Source organism: Pseudochaenichthys georgianus, chromosome 13, assembly GCF_902827115.2.
Source record: "Pseudochaenichthys georgianus chromosome 13, fPseGeo1.2, whole genome shotgun sequence".
In the NCBI taxonomy this organism is placed as follows: Eukaryota; Metazoa; Chordata; class Actinopteri; order Perciformes; family Channichthyidae; genus Pseudochaenichthys; species Pseudochaenichthys georgianus.
In genome coordinates, this window is record NC_047515.1 from 18,009,601 (window position 1) to 18,034,010 (window position 24,410).

Sequence of the window (24,410 nt, forward strand, 5' to 3'; positions counted from 1 at the left end):
TAACAAAAAGTAAAATACCACAACCGTCCAGGAGCAGCTTATCAGCAGCTTGCTTTTGCTTCTTGGTGCGGATGAGAAGAAGGCTTGAAAAGACGGAAAAAATAATAAACAGATGTCAACACATGCTCGGTTTCAGTAGTTAAACTGAACTTAATGATAGCATGTGTAAAAACTATGCTAGAATATCCAAGCAGAAGTAGACGAGCTTTATCCTTTCTTTGAATTCATCCCGTTAATACAGTGCGCTCACAGCAGTCAGACGATTTCACTCCAATCATTTAGTTCCTTTGTGCAAAAGAAGGACAAAATTATAAATCCACTATGACTGAAAGTTCAATAAAAAGTGAGTAAAATAACGCGAGCGGTCGCAGTAGTGCACGCTGAAAGGCTCTCTCCTTGCAGTCACATTATATCAGTCCAGTTTTGAATCTGTCACTTGAGATCGGAAACTTTGCGAGTTAGAGCTGCGCTCCCTCATCCACCAGACCCCGACACAGATCAGGGCAACTTTTCCATCACTTTTTCCCCGGTTCGCCTCTTCTGCAACTCCGGTTGATCCTCGTGCGCGTCGCAGACCCAGAACCTCAGGCGAGAGGGGGGAAATACGGATTCATATTCACAGCATTTCATTCAAGGAAAGCGGAATGCCTCGCCAATTGGTATGCGCCTCTCTACCCCCTCCATAGACCCGACAATGTTTCCCTGAGAAGGAAATTTAACCTCTTCCCTCCTGGATCCGACTGAGCAGCGCAGCTAGCGCGCACTGAAAGGCTACTGTATGTTCTTTAAGATAAACCTTATTAAACTATTCGGATATATTTTTCTTCTTCTGTGGTTCACGACTAAAAACCAAATGTAACAGCTACCAATGCCATTCCTGAAGGGACTTAACAGTGTGTTTTGGGAACTTAATAGTATGGTTCTGACATACTTTAGGGTTTTGTTTTATCTCCTGTGGTTTCATAGTGCATTTATATGTCAATGTTACAAACTATATTAAGTTATAAAATGTTATTTGTATCCTTCTGAAATGTATTAAAGTCATCAGAGTGTTCCAGACTCCATATAAACTGTATTCTATAGGTGTATCATTTTCTTTAAAACACGTTTTGTTTTACAAACGTATGCCTCCAAGTCTACGTGCAGCCATAACTTAATGTATAACGTTTCCAAACAGTCCATTTCCGATATAGGCCTACTGTAAGGAAATATTATAATGCACATTCAAAAACTCAGAGTTAATGCGCATTTTTGCACAGCAACTACACATGGTTTCTTAAAATGGCAATGGACTATTAATCTGGTGATCCATGATCCTAATGTAATTTTCTTCCCCCGTGTGACACTCATTTGGGATTCACCCATATAAAAATGTCTTACTCTTCCCCCTTTTTTTTGTTTGTTCAGACAACAGTGTGTCGATTTTTTTCTGCAATGGTGTGATCACTTTTAATAACTCTCTGCCCCTGTCATCATTTGTAATTGTTAAGGTCATATTGCATTCTTCTTAAACGTAGGGGAAACATGAATGGCTGAAAAAGAACAGCTGGAATACTTCACATTTCCTCAGCTCAGAGCTTCTCTGTCTGATCCACTGAAATTAGTTACCAAACAGCACCCTCCAGTGAAGGATACAGGGAACATTCTGTGAAGACCTGATTTCACCATGGACAAATCAAATGATATGTTAAGTGAGCATGGTGACATATTAGTCATCGGAACCAGAGCTTTTCAAATTGTGTAACCTTTAACTATTTTCAAAAAACACACTCATTAAGAGACGATCCTGTCCCAGAATTGAACAGACTATAAACAGCACCACAAAAACTCTCCTTCAAGCAATTCAGAAAAAACATAAATGCAATAGAAGTGACAACAAGAGGAATTTCTTTTTGAATTTAAAGGTGGGCCTTTTTATCTATATTCAAGTTTCAATATTTGAAATGTAAGTTGATTTTTGTCATATGAACAATAGCTACGGTTTAGTTGTTGGTAATGCAAATTAAGTACCAGGTGTGTCCAACAGTGCAACATATAAAACACTAGTTAAGACATAAAGAGAAAATGTATTTTTTATACGTTTTTATCCTTAATGTTTTTTCTTAATACATCACTGTAAGATGTATGTACCTCTGTGACTTCAAACTGCTACAAGCAATTAATTGATGTTATTGTTTTCCTCTTACCACTCCCTCTCAGGAAGTAAATGGTACTCTACAAGTTATGTTGTGTCCTATTTTTTAAAGAAAACAGATTATCAAAACATAAGAATGAAAGACTATTATGTGATACTAGATTGTTTATGTATTTCACCTGTTGATGAAATACCAATGCTTTTTAAAATAAAATATATACATAAAAACACAAAGTACTTTTAATACAATCATTGTTCCAGTGTTATTCTCATATGAACACAAATGATCATCTGATCCATCAAAAACATGATGTACCTATCAACAGTCACAGTATAGTCAGCAGCCTGCTGTTTAACCCCATGGATCTATTTCTGTGACCCGACATGTCCCTATGTACCAGTTTGAGTGTTAACGCTAATGTGTGCATGACAATACATGCTACCCAAATGATATCTTCAGACAAATGTCTTTCAACTATGAAATCATTTTATTTCTTACTTATACATGTGTGCATTACAGTTTTACATTCTCCATTTCCACTTGGTCCTCACGTGCCCTGTTTTCCTGAAAGCTTTTAAAGCCCTGGACCTGTAAAGAGGCTGTTCAGCTGAAAACCACTAATTGAAGAATACATTTTCCTCTAGCCAGCAGCAGAGAACTGTAACATAGAAGCAATTATCAAAAAAAAAGTCCTCACTTAGACCCACCAGAATAGAAGGCTGTCTCAGAGGGCTGATTGCTACAAGAGGAAGTGAGCGTTTTTTGAGCTATTGAAAAAAATGCAAATATAAAACTGTTACACAAAGCAAACACTATTATAACAGTTTAGAAACAGTGCCCTAAATATTTACCTGGAAATATAATGATAGGAGGGGATTGTGCAAAAAAAGAAAGAAAAGGGGAATGATATAGTTATTTGACTGGTATAATTGTACTGCAAGATGTCAAAGTACCTCCCAACCTAATAAGTATGCAAATGATTAAGCCATTCATTGTACCTTTCCCACCCATATAACCACATTTTCATTGTTCATTGCATCATACCCTTTTGTATTCAGGTTTGGTTTCCCCCTATTCTGGGGTTGTTGAAAAAAGGTAAAAGAGATAAATATCCCGCAGTAAACAAGTTATGAGAACTAAGCTCTGCAAACTGCTCTCTGTCCTCACTCCTTCCCCTCCCTTGCAACCATCAGACCAGCAGAGACAGGAGAAATGACATAGTCAGAAATGGGATGGCAACAGAGACAGCGAAGGGCTTTTAGCACCACAGCCCAATCGTTTTCACATCGCACTTCCAAGAACACTCTTGTAGAGAAGGATACAATTCCACTATCCCAAAATGCAAAGCACTAAGGCTTAACTGCGTAACCAACCAGCAAAGATAACTAAAACAACTTAGGATGATGTTAAAGATTGTATGACTCCTTAATTATTGGAAATAGGGCACTTTTCTGTACTTACTGTGAAAGACCTGGTTACATTTGTGTGGTTTGTTATGGGAGTGTCTCAAAGTCTGGTGAAGTCCAACATTATTAGGCAGCCTTTTGCAGGATTGAGACTTCGATAAGCCAGCGCTGCGATGGGCTCCGTGTGGTCCCTTGTGGTCTATAGGGACTCCCAGCATGACCAGCATGGCAAACAGCACCACCAGCAAACAGACAGTCACCATAATATCATAAAACACACTGTTCTTGCTAGTTCAGTGACTGGTGTTCTCCACAAAGTTGCAAATTAATAAAATCCAATCCAAAGATCCTCTTGAAAATTCTCAAAAACTGCAACAAACCACGAATATTGCCGCACTTCACACCAAGAGTCCTTCATGGCGCTACCCTTGAGATCTGCCGAATACATAAACCCCTGCAGTCTTGGCCAGTCTCCTAAATCCAGGGACAATGTTTCCCCCCAGAAAACGATGGGATCCTAATGAGGGCAACTCTGTATACAATGTGCATGCTGAAGTTCACACCCCTCTCCATCTCACCATGCCAGCACTCAATGGAGAGACTGTCTCTCATCTTCCCGGCCTTTTTATCCCTTATTATTCTCTTTTTTAATATTCAAAAGGAGTTTGTGGAAGTACCGTCTTTTCTTATGATGTTTCAATGCCTGCAGCAGGACGGGGGATCCTGTAGGCTACATGCTGAGTCCCTTTTAAGATGTGTTGGACTCCTCACAAAACGTAGGCCCCCTCAGCATAGAGGTGACGGGGTGACACAGTTATGCGATGGAGCCCACATTCCCTTTTCCCTGACTAAGACTAGTAAATGGCTTTCATTCCCATCTCACCAGCACACCAAAACAAAATGGTATAAAACAAAACATTTTTCCTTTGAAAAGATACTCCCTGGTGAGAGGCAAACAAAACACTATTTTCCATTTTAAAAAAGAAAGAACACCTTCCTCCATCCCAGTTTTTGGGGATTTCACACGGTTTCACCTCCTGAATATGTAAGAAGTAAACAGAAAAGTGTCCACGTTACAGTTAAAGTCACCTTGGGCAGAATTTGACAGTCCCAGGTAGTTTGTTTAAGATTCCCTCACATTCAGTCTTTTTTCATTCATGACTTGTCCTTGAGGAGCCTTCCTTTTATTTATTCATTGTGCTACTTTCCCATTTTATAAGACAGTAATTCAAAATGGTAGTTTTTGTGAACTCAAAGGTGTTTTGAAAAGATAAACAAGAATAAAAGGACAGGGTTTTATTGAGATCGTTAAGTAATTTTCCAAGACAATAAGCAAATATCTGCAGGGCTTTTGCAACTTTTTCCTTTTGAGGCAGTGCTTCATTTTACAGTAACAAAAGTAGCAAAAATCAGAAGCTCTATCTATGATGACACAGTGAACCAGTCAGGAGTGCAATGTCCTTTGACAGAGGGCAAGACTCTATGCATGCTTGTTTTATGTTCATTCAAAATCTCGAAGCTGTGTGGAATAGGTAAGAAGAATTTCCATCACTTCAAGTCTTTGTCCTACTCTCCTCAGCTGCCTCAATGGAGGAGCATACTTTAGGCTTAAAATAGAAGAGCCTAAACATATGGAATTGGATTTACTCAAGTGAGCCAACATTTATCCAATCTCTGGCAACATCTGGAAATCTCTTATTTTTAAAACTTCCTGAAGGAAGTAACTGTTGCATGATTGAGACAGCTTCGTCATGCAGTAGGCTAACACGGAGGAGAACTCTTCTCCTTGTCATGGCCCTCTGGAGAAGGAAATGATTTTCAGGTGGCATAACAGATTGTCAACATGGGACTGAAAAAGACTGGAAGGAAGGGTCTGGAGATGAGTGATGTGAGGGAGGAGAGGAAGTAAGATCATATTGGTGTTACTCTGTCACTGGCTAAAAGAGGCAACAAATCATCTCTGATTGGTTGCGGAGGGAGTGGTGAAGCTCCAGTTGCACAAACTGAGCTTATGTTTGACTAAAAATGACTTTTTGCAGTGTTTCTAACTGCAGCCAGACATTTTGATTTATGTCCATTTGTTAAAACTAACATGTGATTAAAAGTAAAAACTGTTGAAAATATGGATATATTTAGATGAATGAATGTGGGCTAAAATGTAATGTAATTTGTCTTAAATATAGCTTAGGTCCAAAAGACAGTTTGATTCAAACTCCAGCTGGCCATTCAAACATAAAAATAACTATTTAGACATTGACACACATCAGCAGAGACTGAAAGTGAAGCACGAAGTCCAGTCTTGTCATATTTTTGGAACATCTAAACCCCAGTGATTGCAGGTCCTCCATGTCCACTGTGGACACTACTCTGGTCCCTCAGCTCCACACAAGAGCCCAAGAATGTATAATTCTGGGCTCCATCCCAGAACAAATACAGTTTAACTACTCAGATGAACGTCAGAAACAAGCAAAACAGTATTTTCGAATCTGGAAATGACTGAAAATGTCTCCTGTCACAATTGTATTAGGAGTTTGAGAAAAGGACAGGCGATACACAAAGATGCAATGCAGAGTGCAACTAAACACATCAGAAAATGGAGCACATTCTTCTCCTCACTATAGCCTCTCTGTGCTGCTTTCAGGCACCATAAAAAAAGGGACAAGGGTCCAATGAAAGAAAATGACGGAGAACTAAACAAATCTGTTTCTGTTCAAGGAATGCCCCCATGCATGACGCTGCTGCAAGAAATGTGAAGGGGGCAAACACCGAGGAGAAAGAAAGAGGGGGAGCTTCACAAGGATGCCGCGGCGAGGTTTGGAGCACAAAGCAGGATGAGGCGATAAACAGGCTGTTGCTTTTCCGCTTGCCTGCGCTCACTGAATCCCTCTATCCCGGTGTCTTTTAATGGGCCTCACATTAGCATCTGTTTAGCGTCAGCCTCGACATGGCCTGTGGAGGCTGATTACAATAACCCAGCTATCACATAACATCCTGGCAGCGACATCAAAATACAGTCAGACGGTGGAATATTTGCAGCAACAGACGTTGAGGAAGTTAACATAAATCCTGTGCACTTCTGTTGTCAGAAAAACGTTTATTAGTTGTTAAGATGTTACGTTTAATATGTTATTAGCAAGCATTCAACACATATTCAGCACTTTAGTTGTATGCAATACCATAACAGGAAGAACATATTTATGAATAATTAGATTATAGTTAAGTATTTCTGACTGTGTTTTTCTTCTTATCAAACGCAGCTCATTCTTATGTTTTGAGTGACCTTCGCATCCCTCCTCTCTGAGAAACAAGCAGCATTGTGTTTCATTCTTAATTGGCTTAATTGGTTTAGAGACAGGAGAGCTCTAATGAGTAAAAGTGGATTCAGGGTAACTGAGCCAAGTGACTCCTTTGTTCTTGTCTTTACTGGACCTCAGCCAATCACGAAGAAGCTAGATGCAAGAACAAGATTAGTCGACCAAAGCAGAGCTCAGTCAGAGCAACAATCTGACATTAAATGTATTGAGGGCTAAAATATTGTCAGTATCTGTAATTAATTAATACATTGCAACTGTATTATAGTGTATATTAATGTTGTGTACTGGTTTAGCTTTTGCAGTGGCTCATCTGAGTTTTATTTGTGTACACCGGTGTGATAGCCCTGACAGTGACACTTTAAGCAGTTCAATTAATGTTCAATTGAAGTGAATCAGTTACACTTTCAGGACATGTCGCCGGTGTGAAAGTCGATCCGCGATGTTATAAACTAGTACGTTCATTTTTCAGACTCTAGACATGGAATAATGTATTTAAATGTAATTAAAGATCATAATATTACCCTGCTGTAATGTGTGTGTGTGTGTGTGTGTGTGTGTGTGTGTGTGTGTGTGTGTGTGTGTGTGTGTGTGTGTGTGTGTGTGTGTGTGTGTGTGTGGGTGGGTGGGTGTGTGTGTATGTGTGTGTGTGTGTGTGTGTGTGTGTGTGTGTGTGTGTGTGTGTGTGTGTGTGTGTGTGTGTGTGTGTGTGTGTGTGTGTGTGTGTGTGTGTGTGTGGGTGGGTGGGTGTGTGTGTATGTGTGTGTGTGTGTGTGTGTGTGTGCGCGCACGTGCGTGTGCGTGCGTGCGTGTGGGTGTGTGTATTTGTTCAGGAGAGTTGCTCCGTTTTTATGCCTTCACTCAATTCCCTTTTCATCTATTAGCATGCTCACAATGACAATGCTAACATGTTGATTCTTAACAGGTATTATGGGTACCATACTTCTCACTTGCTTTAATAAGTACACATATTTCCCAATACAGTATGAAGTTATTTTGTACATTATTGTCTCATTATTGGTCCCATCGGGACGGCCAAGATGTAATCTTGAGGCATCTAAACAGTAGTGAAATGAATGTGTAACTTCCACCTATCATATACACTACAGTCTATGGTGTGAAAAAACTGTCATTGTAGTCAATATTATAGTTGTTGAGTTATTCTGGGAACGTCTACTGACAGTAGACACTGCTACTGTGGCTTAAAAGTCAGATCCAGATCAAAATAGTGTCATTTTGTGGGAAGGATAAACATTCCTAATTCAAACTATAATATATATACTTTGCTTTTCAACATTATTAAATACAAAATCAATCAAAGAAGTAAAAACACACATTGCTATTTCAATATTTAGGACAAACCTCAACTGCAACTCAAACTGCCAAATAGTCAGAAGTGATGAGACATTAATATGTTTTCCTCAAAGATACTTCTTCCAAAAACGTTCATGAACTACTTAGAATACCATTCTGCAGTAGTTGTGGTTTCCGTGGGGCCTTAGAGCCAACATCAGTGACTGACTCTCTCTGAGGACGCTGAGCAGAGGGATGCCATGACACTGCTGATGCTAAAAGCATTCCCTGTCTCCCAAATAAAAAGCCTTTTCTTTCTGTCTCTGTCCCTGCTGCGATCAGCTGCTAAAACAAACTGGCGCTGTGATGAATGTAATAAATATGATCGATGGGATATCTGGCGCTGCTGACCTCACACCACGCGCCAGAGTCCAGGGAGCAGGTGCTGCTCAGATTTACAGTCCCCCCTCCCACCGTCTAATGATATTCTCCTCCGACTCACAAAGAGACGCTAAGCCCTGCTGAGTCTCACAGCCCCCCCAAACTGCACACACACTGAGTGTCTAACAAACAGGCCTAATAGTGTCTCTGAAGGAACGTTGTGTCCAACATGACTTTGCATGGATCATATCACGACTAACAAAAACCAGCAATGATTTTACAGATCATAAAGTCTTCATGCATGGCTGACAGTGATTACAGAAAATTTCCGCTGGGAGGTGTATATAAAGGGCTGTAAGCACTACTTATGTCTTTCTTCATAAAAATGGCTAATCGTGCAACATAGACTTGAGAAATTAACAAATAAACTAGGGGAGTTATTTTGTCAAATAATAGCATAGGCAACAAAAAAAAAGCTCTACATTTAAAATGGACCTACCCACCTAGGATATGTAGTCTTGTGATAAAAACATCCACTACACTCTTCTGATTCTACATTAAAAAAATATCTTTGGCTAATTAAGTTATGGCAACATTTTTACTGTGGCTTTGATATTATGAAGCATGCCTTTTGTGAACCCCATACAACAGCTGTGCAGCCACAGCTGTTATACAGCCAACATATAAGTCTTAGTTAGTGTTGTTACTCCTCACTGCATTTTACGAGGGGCTGTTATGACTCTTGGTAAATAATCCTTAGCTAATACAATATTGTACACAGTTGTTTATTGTGTACATCTGACAGGGTTTTGACTTTAGATGCATTAAGAATAACTAGATTGTGTTCCAAGATGGCCCCTCGCTCACTCGCATGAAAGTTGCCCGCTGCACCAACATTTTTGTTGCCTAATTTTTGGAATCGGGGAGCGCAAATGAGCTTGCCATTAACACTAGTGTTGCTTGAGGTAGATGTTATTACTTTTAAGTAATGCATGACGTGCAATACAACCACCTCTGAAAACCAAGAAGACCAATCTGTAAAATGATTAATATTTTATTTCTCCGCCTGCCTAAATTGCCTTGTGATGTAGGGTAGATGGAGAACAACAGTCCCAGATATAACCAAGTAAATGAACATTTTGATTGTAAGTCAACGTAATAGGAACTATTTGAACAAACAACTCTTGTAAAGTCGTCGGAGCCACAACATTCCCTCCTGTTCTCGTTGATGATGTGACCCATATAACACTTATTATCCTTTCACCAAGATATTCAATTTGTTTGACGGGGCAGCTTATCATTAACCCTTAGCAAAACCCTATGCAATCTACTTCCAAATTATCACGAGGACACTAGAAACGTGATTGTGAATATTCTAATTTATATCTCACCCCATTCTCTCTGTGCTTTCAACCCTGGCCCAGCCTTGTTAACTCCCATCTCAAATCTTACCCCCACTTGAGCGACACTTGACCACATTACTCCACTTTCTAGCCTGACAAAGATTTGCTAATATACCCATTTCTTTAGATGGTGCTTAACTAAGCTGTGTGGATCAGGGAGATGAAAAGAGATTGGATGGGGAACAAAAAAAAAACTCGACTGAGCTCAGCAGCGCCTAGGCTGTGGGGAAGATGCGTGTAGGACATTAGTGCATGGTTATAATATGATTATATCTCAAGTGAATCGCTCCTTCGGGCATGGCCAGATATTCGTCTCCTTTGTTTCCACTGGTAGGAGATGAGCACTGCTGCTGTACTGGGGATGATATGGGAGGGTGCAGTAAGCTGAGCATGTCGCTCTTTGTTTCCTGTATCATGATTTCCATGGTACTAAGACTGATGAACATAAGTGAGTGTCATGGAGACGTGCCACGCTGATGCTCTGGTGGTTCTTGGGTAATATATGTGGGGGTGACACTGCCAAGGAAATTGGATTTCAGGGTGGGGAATCAAGGCCAGTGCAACAGCCTTGTTATGAGGGTAAAGGACGAATAAAGAGTAAAGCTCTCCATCTCTCTCATGGTAAAGCTGTCAGTGCCATGAGCCCAGACACAGACCACTCCACCGCTCATCAGTAAGGGGAAATGAGGCACCTGGTATCCACCCATCAAGCCTCAACAACATGAGGATAATCTCTGGGCAACATGTATGTGCTCTTGTTTGATCACACAAGAACTAAATGCAGATGTTGTTTCTCAATTTAGTGTTAAATATGTTCAGGTTTTACAACAATTATGAATATGTAGGAACATATCTAGTAGCATGTTCTGCTTTAAATAGTTAGTCACCTGAATTCAATCAAACTGTCTTAGCTGAGCAGGTCCAATGTGAACAAGGGAGTTGTATTTTGAAAAGCTGATTAATTGCATACTAATCTAAGATCTAACTATGTATTACTCCTCAGAACAATGCTTTCTGTGTAGAGAGAAAAACCTTGTAGCAACATGCCTTGTTTGATCAAAAGTTTCTATTAAACTGGCTTGGCTGGTGCTCAAGATCTCCAACGCCTTTTACTTTGACTAAAATGTATATATATTAATATATACATTATATAGTAATATGTATAACAAATATAAAAAGTGCTTTCAACATTATTAGTTTAAATTCTATTTTGTAGCCCTTTATTTTTTTCCTTCCTGCTTTATTTTGCACCCATTTTCATTGTACGCTATTTTAACTGCTACTGTAATTGTACATATACATTCTTCTTGAAAAAACAATAAATAACTACATTTAGAAACCCAACATGATGATGTTCAAGCATTAAAATATATAGTATCTGTTCACGTATCACTCAAACATTAGCACCATTCTGCTGGATGTTACGGGGTAACTTGCCACCCCTTAATGTCTCACAAGTTTTCGAGCTTTTCTCCTTAAATAGGGCCACATTCAAATCAGAGCTGCAACCCTAAACAAAGCGATAGATTCAAGGTACTTTTCACTAACATTTGGCCTTATATGGAGTTTTATGGCATATTGGATGACACATTTTTACTGAAGTATAAATAAGACTTAAAGCTAATCTACAGTATACTATATGGAAGTGTAGCAAATGTGTCAGCTGACAGATCTGTGTCACGCAACACTTTTAACTCTGGTATATGTTCTTATAGCAGCAAAAGGTCAAGCTCAACCAAGGGTTGTTTATATTCTTTGAGAGAAATGTCAGCATGCCTAAAGTAAGCTATTTTAAAAACATACATTGTTTAATGGAAAAAGGACCCCAATGTTTGGAAGAACTCGGAATACTAATTGTTTTGTTGGTTCAGTCCATTCAAGTATATAATCCTACATTTGTCATGGCCAGAACTTGTTTCGATTCCTTACAACAACAAAAATGCTAATCACGTGTGTGCGCGGAACCATAGCAGGAGAAACGTTATTAGTTAACACCAGTACGCAAGCCAATTCATGAAAATGTGAATAGGTAATCAAAACCACACAGACTGTCTTTATGTGCATCGAACACTCTGTCAAAACACATCAAAATGAGTGTGTGGACAGATGTTTTCTGTGCTATCTATTTGATCTTTGTGAATGATGGGTACTGACATTCATTCATCCATCAGTACAGTGGATGGTTTGCTGTAGACGTTCAGGGACGGAACATTTGAGAAAAGAATAAAACATGGGTTTACAGTAATATGGACCGCTCTGTTCTCCAGCCAATCAATGGTGTCTGTGCGGCAACCTTACATTCCCTCACTTTCTCTTTATTTCCATAACCTGACAAATAGAGCAGCTCTCTGTAGTTGCCGTCTTTTGTGATCTGTGACAAACAAAATGGTAGCTGTCGGTGGAGAGGGAAGATATGAGTGCTGATGGGCTCTCTGAAGTCACGCTCAGCCGTTCATGTTGAGGCAGAGGAACCAAAGACCGATCTTCTCTGTGGGTGTCTGCCAAGCAGTGGCTGGCAAAGTGTGAATGCAAGAGTTCTTTGGCCTGTCTCTGTAATCCACTGCCTTCACACGGGTCAGTCTCATCTATTATGAATGTGAAGTTCTCTGCACAAGCTCTTTGATATCGGGAAACAATTTAGAGCTGGCTGAGAGTCAATGTCTTGGGGGACCAATAAAAAACACTTTTAATGTGTTGCAAACTTCAGGTCATCATGTGGTTGCTTATAACATTCATAGTATGCTGTATTAACCCCAGGGGACTACCACACAAGACATAATGGTGTCATTTCCAAGTACTGTGCCAGCTGTTTTTAATTCTACACATATTAAAAGTGGGTCAGGTTACAGTAAAAGTCAAATTGATGTATTTCTCCCTCAACTCTCAATTTCAATCTCTTATTTTAAGAGTTAATTAAACGCACTAACAAGTAATTGTGGAAGGCTGACCGAGGACATATTAACCTTGTTTCTAAATGTCATGTCTACAAGTGAGATCAAATAAAGTGAGACTTGTCAATCAGTGAACATCTATCCCATAAAGGCAACTGAGATCACATGACAGTGTCACAATTCAACACAACCAAGCACCTACACACTCTGTAACGCTTGAAGATGCACTTCAAAGCTAAAACTGGCTGCTGTCAGGATTATGTTCACGTTCCATCCAGAGAGTCACGCTCTCTGAAAATGGAGTCTTTGGCAGCCGTCCACTTTGTTCTATCAGCAACAGACTAAGTTATTAGGGCGCATTAGTCTCATTTCCAATTCACTGACTGGGCCAGATCAATTTCCTTCATTTTCATGCACAGATAGGATATAATGACCAGATTAAAGATGAACTCCTAGCAGATTTAACGTTCTTCAGACAAACACAATGAAATGAGTAAAATATAACATGATTTCCTTCTTCAAAGTCAAGTATGTTGAACAACCCTTGACCTTGACTATCTGCTAACTGAGTTTAATGAAATATTACTGTTCAAAATGGCTTGGAATCACTGATATAAAAGGGAGCTGTGTGATAGTCATGACGATTGTACGGTTTTGTCAAGTATTGTCCAGAATTTCAGGTAAAAGAGAGTCTCGAGCTGCCAAGCTGCTGCACACTTCGATGACTCTCACAATGGCTATGACAGCTGATTTGAACTTCCTTTTTTCTGCAACAGATTTCCTGAAGCTGTGTGAGGTCCAGTGAATCACCCAGGTCTCCTCCTGGGACAACATAGTGAGAACACTATTTACCCTCACTCTGGGGTAAAGGGCACGAAAAAAAACTAAACAAAACACATGCGTCATTACTAATTTTCTCCAGACTTGAATCCTTTGTGTGTGCTCATTTGTGTGTGAGCTAGTCTCCAAGGTGAGGACCCCATTTCCGCCTTTTCATTTCACTATAGAGCTCTGTAGTCTGGGGAGATACCTGCTGCATGAGCTAAATGTGGAGTGTTGCTCTATGCCTCCTTTTCTCACAATTCTCCTCTGTCAACGCTCAATTCCAAGGAACTTTAAGCAGCAGTTACAACATGACTCTCGTGTTTAAGTATATATTTGCCACAAAAACACTTGGAAACCGTTGCCTGACACTGAAGCTTATTTATTCTAAGAACTTTTCAACTGTTGGGAGGTTTCTGATTGCAAAATGTAAACAATTGGTTCCACCAAAAAAAAATTGTAATCCCTTTGATCACTTTTCTCAATAAAGCGCTTAAATATAACAGCTTTGTATACCTGGGTCGATAAACAACACATACTTTGCTTGATTATATGTGACAAAAGTCTAATTGTATACTCTTTTAGTGCAAGAAACTTGGTCGAATGCATTAGAAAACGTATTTCTTTCGCCTGGGTTCAAGCAACATTTCCTGGTGGTTATGTATGTATGGAAAGTCACATTATGAGAAAGCAGCAGCAGTACCTGTGTAGCCCAAAGTGTTGTCATCCTCATGCTCGGTGGTGGGAGCCGTTGTTGCCCCTTCGCTGGCCCCATCCTGAGCGACTCCCGTCTCTGTCAACAATAACACCAGAGGGACTGAGAACCCAGACGCATTCTGCCCACTTTCCCCACCCACGGTCCAAACCTCCAGCCCTGTGCATCCTTGACACAAGCAGAGAGCGAACACACAAAGAAGTGCCTGGCTCCATCCTTGTAAACGATGTCTCTGGCGGCAGAATATTAACGTCCACATTGTGAGTTAACACCCACAATTCTAGCAGTGTACAATCCAAGGGCTTCCGCAGGAAACTAAATTATTTCAGACAATCAGTCGGTGGGTAGATCCATCAGAACAATGTGTTGATGGGGTCTTCAGCGTTTATCCCTTGGCTCAGCAGGAGCTTGTTATGTTGTCCCGTGTTGGGCTTGGTGTAAGTGTTAAACAGAGTAATCTCCACCGTATCAATAGCCCTAAGTGGCTGGACCCCAAAGAGAGCACATGGGCAGGACAGAAGTGGGAGGGTCAGGGCACACTGCATGATTGACAACTCCAATCAGCATGCACACACACACCGTGCACACACTTTTGATGCAAATACAATGATGGACCATTAATTACTAATCGGCCCCTTTTGATTCGGGCCCGTCGTAGAGCATGCATCCTCTCTGGAGTGACAGGTTGAGTGTGTGCGACAGGAGGTGTGAGGGCGGGACAGCCGGGGGAGGCGAGGAAAAGGAGAGGCTAAGAGGGTCGGGATGTCTATGGCTTATGGGGGAGAAGGGAGGCCAACTGTGCCCCTCTGATAGCTCTGTGTGAAATAAATCAGTCTTGGGCATGCCCATTTTCTTTGTGGCTCGGTGGTTGGGGTGGGGAGGAAGAGGAATCATAATCAAAGAGCACCCAACCCCTCTAGCTAACTGAGTGGCAGTCTGTCGTAAGTATCAGTTTTCTCAATGAGATCTGGCATCACCTCCGATAAACAGCAGACTGGTAGACAGAATTGTTCATCGGAGAGTGCTTTAGATCACCAGAGTGTGAAGAAGAGGGTGACCCGTCCCTTCACATGCCCCTCCCATAGCTAGGGAACTGACAACAGAGAATATATGCAGACTTTTGAAAACACAGTTATTACCCAAAATACTACTAACAGTGTCGGACTCTAGTAACAGACAATACATTCAAAAACATGCAGTGATCACGGCCCCATGCTGCTCCTGTAGTGTTGCAAATTAATGTGGCAGTTTAAAGGCATCATGCTGGGCCAAAAGCTATTATCTGGCACTTCTCTGCCTGTCTGTTTATCTAAACAGCATCATCTGACTGACAACGTTACAGGAGAGCAGAGCCTGTGAGTCACACGGAAATAATAGGTTACTCAGAGTCATGCACATGAATGGAGCGTGATGATAACACATGAGATGAAAACGAGCTCGACATGAAGAAACACAGACATCAAGCTGAGTGAGACACTGTCTGACACTTACAGCATGACACCAGTTAGATATATGTAGTGTATTCAATCGGTTCAAAACAGACACATTATTATTAAAACAATGCAACATCTGGTTCAGACAAAGAATTGAGTTGGAACAGACAGCAACGTTTTTGGAAAAAGAACAAGGAGTCTTTCATATTTATTTCAGCAAAACGTACAGCCTACACTCAGGCCTTCGGTCCCAGCTAAAATGGTACCCAGCAACCTGTGTGTCTGTGTGATTATTATTTTTGTTTTGTTTTGTTATTTTATCTCCCATTGTAAAGCGTCCTTGGGTTTCTTGAAAGGCGCTATAAAAAAAAGAAAAAAAAAAAAAAAAGAAATCGAAATTATTATTATTATTATTACTACCACTGACAACCTTGTACAAACAAAATCAAATACAAAGGGTTATGATCGCCAATACTGAAACAATAGTTTGACACGCTAATTAGCTGGATATAACAGTCTAATCAAAACACGTTATAACAATTAGGCACTTTTCAATTATATTGTTCTCATTAAAACTATGTTTTCCAATACAAATATTAGCATTGGAGCAAGTGTATTGTATATATCCTGCCCTCAGGCCTTATATATTGCACGTGCTGTTTATGTCTCTATGTGGAAACTTCCTCTGTCTAGTTCCCTGTGTGGTCCCAAGTCAGGGGTCCAATTAGAGACCCCTTCTCATTTACAGGTGGTGTACCCAGCTGCCCCTGAGACATCATAAAGTCAGGACCTCAGTGTTTCCTCACACCCCCCTTTTAGTCTCTGCACCTAGCTCCCACGTTGGCTTATTAATGGGTCACATGTGCAGATAAGTGACTGCTTCCCAAAAGAAACAAAGACAGGCCTGCCCCCTCCAGTCATTCCTCCTGGCTCCGAGCCCTCCTCAAACATGTCCTATTATCTGGGTCACAGGCCCTCCACCATGGATCAACCCACAGGGCGCCATGCACGCTTTTGGTCCTCTTTCTCTACTGTAGCCATAAATGATGAGATCTACGCTAACTAGATTTGACTTGAGTGGTTGTTTGCAAGACTGTGGCAAGTGAATCCAATCAGCACAACCCCCCTCTACAACCTGACATGGCAATAAACCTGATGTCTAACTTATTGCCTCTGTAGTCAAGGTTGTTTAGTTTGACAAATGCTGGGAGCACCTAATAGATGTGAAGGAAGAAGCCGGAGAAGATAGCTGTTGTTTCATTGTCATCCTGTCGTGTATTGGCAGCAGCGCTCCGGCCCTGGCAGCCTGTATAAAGTGATAAATGGGCTTTGGTGACTGTGGGGAGTGGAACTCTGGGGCTTGTTAACAGGACTGACTGATTGTTTGCTGTAGGACAATTTCCTTCCCACAGCCTGATCAGAGAGGTGGCATTTTTCAGTAGCATGACCTCAAACAATTTCAATGATTAAATTGGTTTCTTGGAAAATGTTCTCCCCTAACATCTGTTTATTTTGGTCTGATGACAGAGAGAAAATATGAGCAGCTAACAAGATGTTTAGTAATGGGGCAAAGCCAGCAAGATTGCATTCCTTTCATTTGTGGACCTTCATTCTGAAAGTTGAACATTTAAATGAGTTTCCTGTTCCGTAATGTAACCATAACGAAGTGCAAATTATTTTTTTAAAAAAGCTTTGCTGCAAAAGCTAGTGTGTCCGCTTCAGCTGTTTGCACAGCACCATTACACCCATTTCCATTTTGATTACACTTTCTTTGTTTTCTGCATGACTAATGAAGTTTTAATCAGGTCTTGAGATAATACATTCGCAGTTGGCTCACACTGCTGCAGAGAAAAATAAAAGGAACAAATCAAAGTGGAGAATCATTTTGTATGTCCAACACTCTTAAAGTAACTTTAACTTTAAATAATATCTTAAACTGCAACAGCCACATTTAACCACAAATCCCCTGGGAATCAAGTCTCGAGATGAATAATATAACATAGCCGCTTGAATGAGCATATGCAGTATCTGTCTGTAAAAAAATCAAATAACAACCCAAGTCTTTCTAGCATTGCTTCAAAAAGACCACCACAATGCAGACATCACCTCACTAGTTGTTATTGTTGTTATGATGAGAACAAAATGTTGAAAGGCCGTCAAAGACAACCGGTAACGTTGATGCTTATCTATAAAGCAGTCTGTATGCTAGAAAAAACTTTAAGAAACAAACTCGTAAAGAAATTGTTTTCCATTTTGGGAAAACATTTTTTGTATTGCTTAACAGTTGAACGAAAATGTATATCACTTTCATCGAAGAACATTAAATACATAGCTGGAGTTAGCGGTTAGTTTAGCATTATCTAAAGACCAAGACAATCCACCACTGCTGGGGCGCAAGTCTATTACACAATGTATACATGTTGTACTTTGGTTTTGCACACAATAAACATTCAGATATACAGTTTTGATTGTTGAGCTTAAGACGTGTTTGTAGGTGAATTTTGCAACCTTTGGGCAGAAACCAGGCTACCTTTTTATTCTTGTTTTCAGACTGTTTGCTAAGCTAAACAGCTGGTGGCTGTTAATATTTACCATACACATTAGAGAGATATCAAACTTCTCATCCGCAAGATACAGTATTTTTTTTCCCAAAGGGTCAAACTATTCTTTAAAGGCAAGAATAACACTGGATTTGCATGACTAAACAACAGGTCTCAAATCACTTACAACTGCCGTGAAAAAGGAGCCAACGACATACACAGGCACTAACTTGGCATCCGCTCTAGAGAAGGATTGGCTCCTAACTTTCATGTATGAAACACTGCATCCACAACTGTAAAATATATGAATAGCCATTGATGATACCTTTAATTCCTGGCGTAGAGTAATTGCTATTCCAGAGTCATGAACCATACATCATTAGTGAATATATTTTAGGTCATACTGCCAAACCAGGGCAATAAAAATGTCCACATTCAAATTCCCCATTAAACTGTAAAATAATAATTTACAATTTATGAACCAGTTAAAACATATAGACCTACTTATTAGTATGCCCGACTATCGCTTTCATACTGGACAATTGTGGATATATTTGATGTGTTTTTCAAAGGGTTGTAAATGTGTGAGTGAGTGAGTGGAAAAATGAGTGAGAGAGGGAGAGATGTGATCATGTTCCTGCCGTAGTTTAACTTTACACACTGCTATTACGTTTTCAACAGCCATTTAAGAATGTAGCCGTGATAGTGACAGTGACAAACTGAAATAAACAGATCTATATTATGTTCTCATGGGTGAACTGCAGTTAAAACAAATTGTTAGAAAATGTAAAGATCAACTAATTTTACAAATATTTTCGACAAAACTGTTCAAAGTCATGAACAGTCATTGTTGCAGCCTGAGGATAACATCAGGGCAAACAGATAGCCATTCTGATCAGACTTGCCAGTTTGTGGATGAATGGATGCACACAGGATTTAGTTTGTTTTGTTGACAGCTTCACTGTGGTTGTGTGTATTATACCTCTTCCCAAACATGGTTTCGTTGGTAACAAAACCCACAGTAAATACATACACGTCATCCACAAGGTTGGAATGTGACTCATCTCTGAACGCATGATTGGTTGATAATTGTGGTTACATAAAAGTACAATGTCAGTGAAGAAATATGTTCCAATTGGCTTACTGATGGATTTGCTTGGAGGGCATCAGCAGCAAACCACGTGAAACAAAAACGAATTGCAGGGAGACCAGAACAAAAAGGGGTTACGTGGCCTAAACGGTGCTAAATATGGCATGGTCATTTGACTGAACTTTTGGATAAAGACCCAATGAGTCCAGAGTTTTATCTCTGGTGAGTGTGTTAAAGTGTAAGAAGGGCTTTTGTGAATCACTTTCCAGAGATATCTCTTTTCCAGACCTTACATTGCGTAACACATTATCAGGCCTCGTTAAACTTTGTTTCAAAACACTAATCAAATAAGTTCAGAGCCGGTGAGGAGCCTGAACTTGCTCTGACATCCCAATGGAGCTGAGGCAAGCATCCTTCAAGGGGCCCAGATGTCCATCTCTATGACACTGAAACACTTTCTATACCCGGAGAGAGACGGATTGAAGGAATGGGGACAGAGAAAGATACAGAGTGAAACACTTCTCTTAGATGAGAAGAAAATTATGTCTTTCAAGGATTTAAAGTGCTGTAGTGAAAGTAAAGTGCTTCTGAATGCTTATTATGTATCAGTCTGGAGTCTGAAGCTCATGGTCATGACTCATAAGCAGCTTGGCAGCATCCACAATACCAAAGTTGTCAGACTGGTGACCTTCTACGACTTCTTCTCACAGCATATTACTGCTTCTCATACTGCCCTCAAATACCATTAGATTTCTTTACATGTGTGGGCGATGTGATTAGTAGACTGTAAGTAAAAGAAGTTGATATATAACAGTTTATAGATGTTTTCTGATACTTTCCCTTTTCCTATATCTGAGGAAATGTATCATCCCTTTTCACTACCCCAATGACAAAGAGGACTAGAGTATAGGAAACGTCATATGAGAAACTGATGGGTAAAGACTATAGCAGTTGCATTTACAGAGCAGTGGAGCAAAACACGAGGGCCTCATTTCAAGGCTTTGGCACATTAATGACAAACTACAATGATGCTACCCTCCCCTGCTCTTCGATTCGCATAATGCAACACATGTGATCTAAACACAAACTCTCAAACACACACTGACACATTAAAAGGTAAAGGAAAGTGCCCTCAAACTGAATACACATATGTTTTTGTATATACTTTTTGAAAATCCATCAATATGTTAATGTGAACAATTCTTAGCCCAAACTAGAGATGAGAAACCGAGCCTGTAATCCCTCTTCCCTCCCAGTAACATTTGCTGGAACTGTTCCATTGACAAAGTCTGCGTTTCCAGGCACAAGGAACATTTAAATCAAGCTTTGTTACTTGAATTATATATATACCAAAGTAGTGGTAACGGTTTTTGTATCAGAAAATGTAACCAATATCACTTCTATCATGAATCCAATCGTATTTATGCATATATTATTTATCTTTCGTGGTTAGGTTGGAGTTACAGTACGTTTTGTTTTGTGGAACAAAGATGTAAAGACTTGATAGTTGTTTATCATTCCCAGTCAGTGGCGAGCCGTCAGGGCCCTCTGTGAGCCGTGGAGGGCGGGAGTTTATAAAACAAAGAGTAACCGCCCTAATACGGTACGCTATAATAAGTAAAGCGAACGCACCGGCAAGGACACCTGTCCTCCTATTGGTTGAGGGATTTTGACAGTATTGTTGCACAAAAGTTTCGAGCGCGCACAGAATAAATCTGAGAGCAGACATTTCACGAGCGCACAGAAACAGCCTGAGTGCGAGGAGAAGGTTTTAAACTGGAACACAGGAAATCTGTAAGCAGCAATATATCTGAGTGCAAGCGTACAGTTTGAGCAGAAGCAGAGCAAATCTAAGTGCAAGCAGGCACTATTTGAGTGCGAGGACAGGGTTTGAGGGACATAAATCAATAAAGTATGCTCTCAAATTTAAATACCACGCTCTTGAATAAAGATAGGGAATAACCCCATACCTTCAGTGCCTGATAAACTCCTTTAAGGCCCTGACACACCTAATCGATTTTGGGAGTCAGAGGCCGTCAGAGGCCGGCCCCTCCACACAGCGGCGTGCGTTGACGCTTCACCATTCACTTTGAATGGGGTGACGTCACTTTTTGCCGAACTGCATTGCGGGAAGCGACGCGGAGCGTTGCTGGCGTGGCTCGCTGCAAAAGTTGAGCAATGTTCAACTTTTGAAGCCTCGGCAGAAGCGTCAGCCAATCGAATCATATGCCAGTACAAGCTCTAGCCAATCAAACCGCGGCACTGCTTGTGTGTCAGGGGCAGGAGATTCATGTGATTGGTTGTTGGTCGAGTTTCAGACACGTCCACCAGCAAGCTTCAACTCACGCCGCTGTGTGGACGGGCATTCGCGGCGCCCTACTCAGGTTGGTGTGTCCCGCACGGTCCCGCACCGTCGTTGCTTTACGGCACATTTTCACACCTCCCGCGGCGGTGAAAGTCGGCCAAAGAAATCACTCTGATTGGCTTTGAATGACGAATACACACTACCGCTGCCTGCTGGAAAGGACAGTTATTGCCACTCGTCGACTGAAGTCTTTGCGGTGTGTTCGTAGGCGGACGGCGTAGGCGGACGGCGTAGGCGAACGGCGTAGGCGGACGGCGTAGCCGACGCAGGCGACATAGCTGACGTAAAAGTCGGGACGCCTTCGGTATGCGTTCTTTGGCCTCAGGTTGGTGTGTAGTGGCCTTTAGGCTGTATGGGCCATTAAAGTGAGCCAAGGGGAATTCTGCAAGTTTTTAATTAGAGATCCAGAGAGAGGAAAATATCCACCAGTGATGTATAACCTTCAGAGTCTTTGATGTGATGACACCCGGCATTCAGTTCACACTAGGCACACCTTTTGATCTCTTTCTTCTCTCAAGCTGTGTTATGGTCTAAACAAATGAGCAAACACTAAATGTGTCTGGGTTTGGCAGTGTTTGCTGAATAGCTAAAAAATAGAAGCAATTATTTCTTCACACTGTAGCTTTTTCCTCACATCATCTTAAAAACACAACAGATAATACAAGTGATATTTTATAATAAAGGTTTAGGTCATGTTTAGTCATTGTTTAGTCAGATCACTAACGTTTTTATGATTTATAATCTAGGGAACATGCACGACATGTCATGGCAAAACATTTTGTTTAGATTTTTCAGACTGGACGACACATGCCTAAAGGTTTCTTGTCAGGTTCATATGTGTATATAGGATAGCATTAAACTAGTGATTTCAATTATAAAAAAAATATTTTAGTAAATAATTGCTCCATATCATGCAGAGAAGACAGTTTGCTCACAGGAGATTACTTATTACTTCAAGGTAATAGTCCCGTTTGTTTTTCTGTGATTGCCCATGTCACAGTTCAGTTGCCATCTGATCTAAAGTAAAGCAAATTGAACAAACAGCAGGCACTATCTCCCTTTCCCAGCATCTTTTTCTGTACACACACACACACACACACACACACACACACACACACACACACACACACACACACACACACACACACACACACACACACACACACACACACACACACACACACACACACACACACACACACACACACACACACACACACACACACACACACACACACACACACACACACACACACACACATTCCACCACGGGTTGCTGCCTGTGAGGGAGGAACATGTGTATGCTAATTTAGTGGAGCGCACACTAACTATTCACAGTCCAATGAGAGAGTGCAGATAAACCAACTCATGCTCTCAATATGTCTAGTTCTGATTAGAGGACATGGAAATGAGGCGCTCCGAAGTGTGGTGAGAACATTGCAGGCATCCAGCCAGTTTCTCAGCAGTCTTGAACAGAAAGCTAACAATCCCAGTAGACAGCCAGATCAATACTGGCAGCTTGGGTAACAGCAGCTGTGTCAGGATCTCGCTGCTCTTTGCCATAAATCCACAGATGTTTAACGTTTTTGGTGTGACAACAAGGGGACCATAAAGATCATTGGTCCAAATCTGCAGGCTAACATGACAAACTCCACTCTTCTGTAGTGTACAGCTGGGAACAAGGATAAAATGTCAGAAAGCCTGTGGCACAGCTTTGATTTTCAGTCCATGTGGAAAGGGGATACTTCAACACTTCTCAAAGGTGTCAAACAGTCATGAACAATTTGTGATATCATTTTAGTCTTTTAAAACCAAGGGATCAGTATTTGAAACAACCACTAAGTCACTTGAAAGGAATGCAAGATAAATTGTTGGTAAGCCAGCTGAGATTAGACCCCTTAAAGCTCTCGTCTGTTTGCGGAGAGATTGCCTTAGGCATTGGCAGGACACTTGTATTGTGCTCAAAGAAAGACAAATGATGTGTTAAGAAAAAAAGAGAAGCATTGGGTTGCCGAGTGAATTAAGGCATTTACTGAACGAAATATACTCCGTACAGCCTAAGGCAAGTTGTGAGTTCAAATTCTTCAGGATGAAGTCAGGATTCAAGATTTACAATGTGTGAACTCAATATGTGCTTTTTTCTGACAAGTTAACACATTCAATTTCTTAATGGAATTTAGAGAAAATGGGGCGAAGCCTGCGAGCTAGTTCAGGCAGTCAACTCGAGCACCAATGATACATTAACACGTGACACACCTCGTCCCTCTGACAACCAACCAAACACATTCTCCTAAACATGCCGCTCTATTTAAGCTGCCAGGTCTTCCTGCCTCTGCCTCGCTATGCTGCTGCTGCTGCCACTGCTGTGTTCACTTGCTATTGCTGCGTTCATGTTCCTGCTGCTGTGTTTCATGTTGCTGCTGCTTGCCTGCCCCACCACCACCCCAGCTCCACCCCAGCTTCCACCTGTAGGCTCGGGGGATAGTTATCTAATCGTCACTCAATGTTCTTTGTAAATCTGTGGAGTGATGAGGCCCGAGCCTAGACGCCAAACTCAAACTATATGCTGCTTATAATAAACATATTAAGAAACACGTGAGTTGTCTGACTGAACTCTTGTTCAAC

General features: G+C 40.9%; 1 protein-coding gene across 1 annotated transcript in view; it reads right to left on the reverse strand.

Annotated features, from left to right (window-relative positions):
• LOC117457277 (roundabout homolog 1-like) overlaps positions 1 to 24,410 on the reverse strand; it is a 264,825-nt gene that overhangs the window by 135,104 nt on the left and 105,311 nt on the right. The window contains 1 exon segment of the mRNA XM_071205123.1: positions 14,346 to 14,435. Coding sequence (XP_071061224.1) covers positions 14,346 to 14,435 — 90 coding nt within the window.